We start from the raw sequence: 1,605 nt of genomic DNA, 5'->3' as shown, positions 1-1,605 counted from the left end.
CAGGAAGTACTACGAACGCATGGAGACGGCCATCTTTGGCGTGCAAAAAAAAGGTAAATGCTGGCACCTATATTTTGTTTTCCTTAAATCGTAATTCTGGCAAAAGATTATACTAGTTGGTAAAAAAAAGCATGGAATTAACTCACATGCATTGTAATATATGTGCGCCAAAAGAGAGGAGATGCAAACGCAACCCAAAGCTAGCAGTATAGGGGCGAAAAGGAAAGAAGCCAAGAGGAGCGGGGCTTGGCACTGAGAGTCCTGCGAAAAGATGGAGCCAAAGAAGGAAGGAAACGACGATACGATGGGTTGGCACTGAGTGGCAGTATTAATTTCGCCATATATCGCCTCGCCTGGAGGGTTACCACTGCTTCTATATAAATAGGAGCACGGGCCGGGAGGGATCGCACATCAGAGCAAAAGGCTATCGCCCCCCTTCATTCCTCTCCTCCTATATATAGCCAGTCTCCGAGAGAGAGCCATGGACATGGGCGACCACCAGGAGGGGGGTTCCGACAGCCAGCAGCAGCTGCAGGAGCGCCGGAAGCGCCAACGCCGGCACACGCCGGAGCAGATTCGAAAGCTGGAGGAGTAGGTTCTAATCTCCATTAATATCTTCCTTTTTGTCCATTTCCCTTGTTAATTATTTGCTGTTCCGTGCATTTTCATACTAGTGATCGATCGGCAGAAACTAATCAAGTATGTGTGTGTGCACGCGCAGGTCGTTCCAGAAGTGCGGCTACCCCGACGAGGCCCAGAGCGCTCAGCTTGGACGCGAGCTTGGCCTGGAGAACAAGCAGATCAGGTCCTGGTTCCAGAACCACCGTACACAGATGAAGGTATGAACTGGAATACTGGATCTCTCTGATTGCTCCATAGTTTTCTTTTCTTCCATTTTTTCGATCCTTACCTGGGTGATGGAATCTGTATGATGGCATGGCAGGTTGAGTACGAGCGGGCGGAGAACCTCTTCCTCCGCGAGGAGAACACAAGGCTCCTGTCCGAGAACATGGTCATGCGGGAGGTGCTCAAGAACTTCATCTGCCTCAATCCCAACTGCATCGCCAAGCACTACATCGACCAGCAGGAGGAGCTCGATAAGGAGAACGCTCGCCTCAAGGCGGGGTCCCTCCTCTGCGCCACATCTTTCCAAGATGAGCTCTAGCTTTACTTTTTGCATGCCAATGTTCCTCCTCCATACTTCCGACGAAGAAATTGTACGACTAAACATGCATAAGTTGGAATAGATTACAAGGTTTCGAATAAGAGTTATGATTTGTTCCTGATTCTTGGTTTTCAGATCTCCATCCAACCGCGGGGCAATTTGTTGTGCCTTTGTGTTGTAATCTGTAACTGATGAGGACTGTGCCTACACAAACTGCTGAAGAAGTCTTATACCTATTCAATTCGATGTATCAGATTATTCCATGAAAATCCTGTTCGATCTGCTACTTCCGTAAGAAACATGGTTTCCTTCGATATATATACTAACTAGTTGTGACGACTACTGTCCCGCATCGGCGGCCGGCAGGACGCGCCTACTCAGTTCCTCTCCCCGGCGTCATCCCTGTTAGAGGTGAGACGGTGAGAAGCTCATCACATCAG

At 49.0% G+C, this 1,605-nt stretch overlaps 1 protein-coding gene across 1 annotated transcript; it reads left to right on the top strand.

Annotated features, from left to right (window-relative positions):
- The first annotated feature begins 481 nt into the window (after positions 1 to 481).
- On the top strand, positions 482 to 1,165 carry LOC123165416 (homeobox-leucine zipper protein ROC8-like). The gene is made up of 3 exons (XM_044583054.1): positions 482 to 591; positions 722 to 839; positions 944 to 1,165. Exons 1-3 carry the CDS (start codon positions 482 to 484, stop codon positions 1,163 to 1,165), a joined length of 450 nt encoding a protein of 149 aa, XP_044438989.1.
- Positions 1,166 to 1,605: the final 440 nt, after the last annotated feature.

The sequence above is a fragment of the Triticum aestivum genome, chromosome 7D (genome assembly GCF_018294505.1).
Source record: "Triticum aestivum cultivar Chinese Spring chromosome 7D, IWGSC CS RefSeq v2.1, whole genome shotgun sequence".
Lineage (NCBI taxonomy): Eukaryota > Viridiplantae > Streptophyta > Magnoliopsida > Poales > Poaceae > Triticum > Triticum aestivum.
The sequence above is the reverse complement of the archived record's forward strand: the minus strand, read 5'-3'. Positions and strand labels throughout refer to the sequence as shown.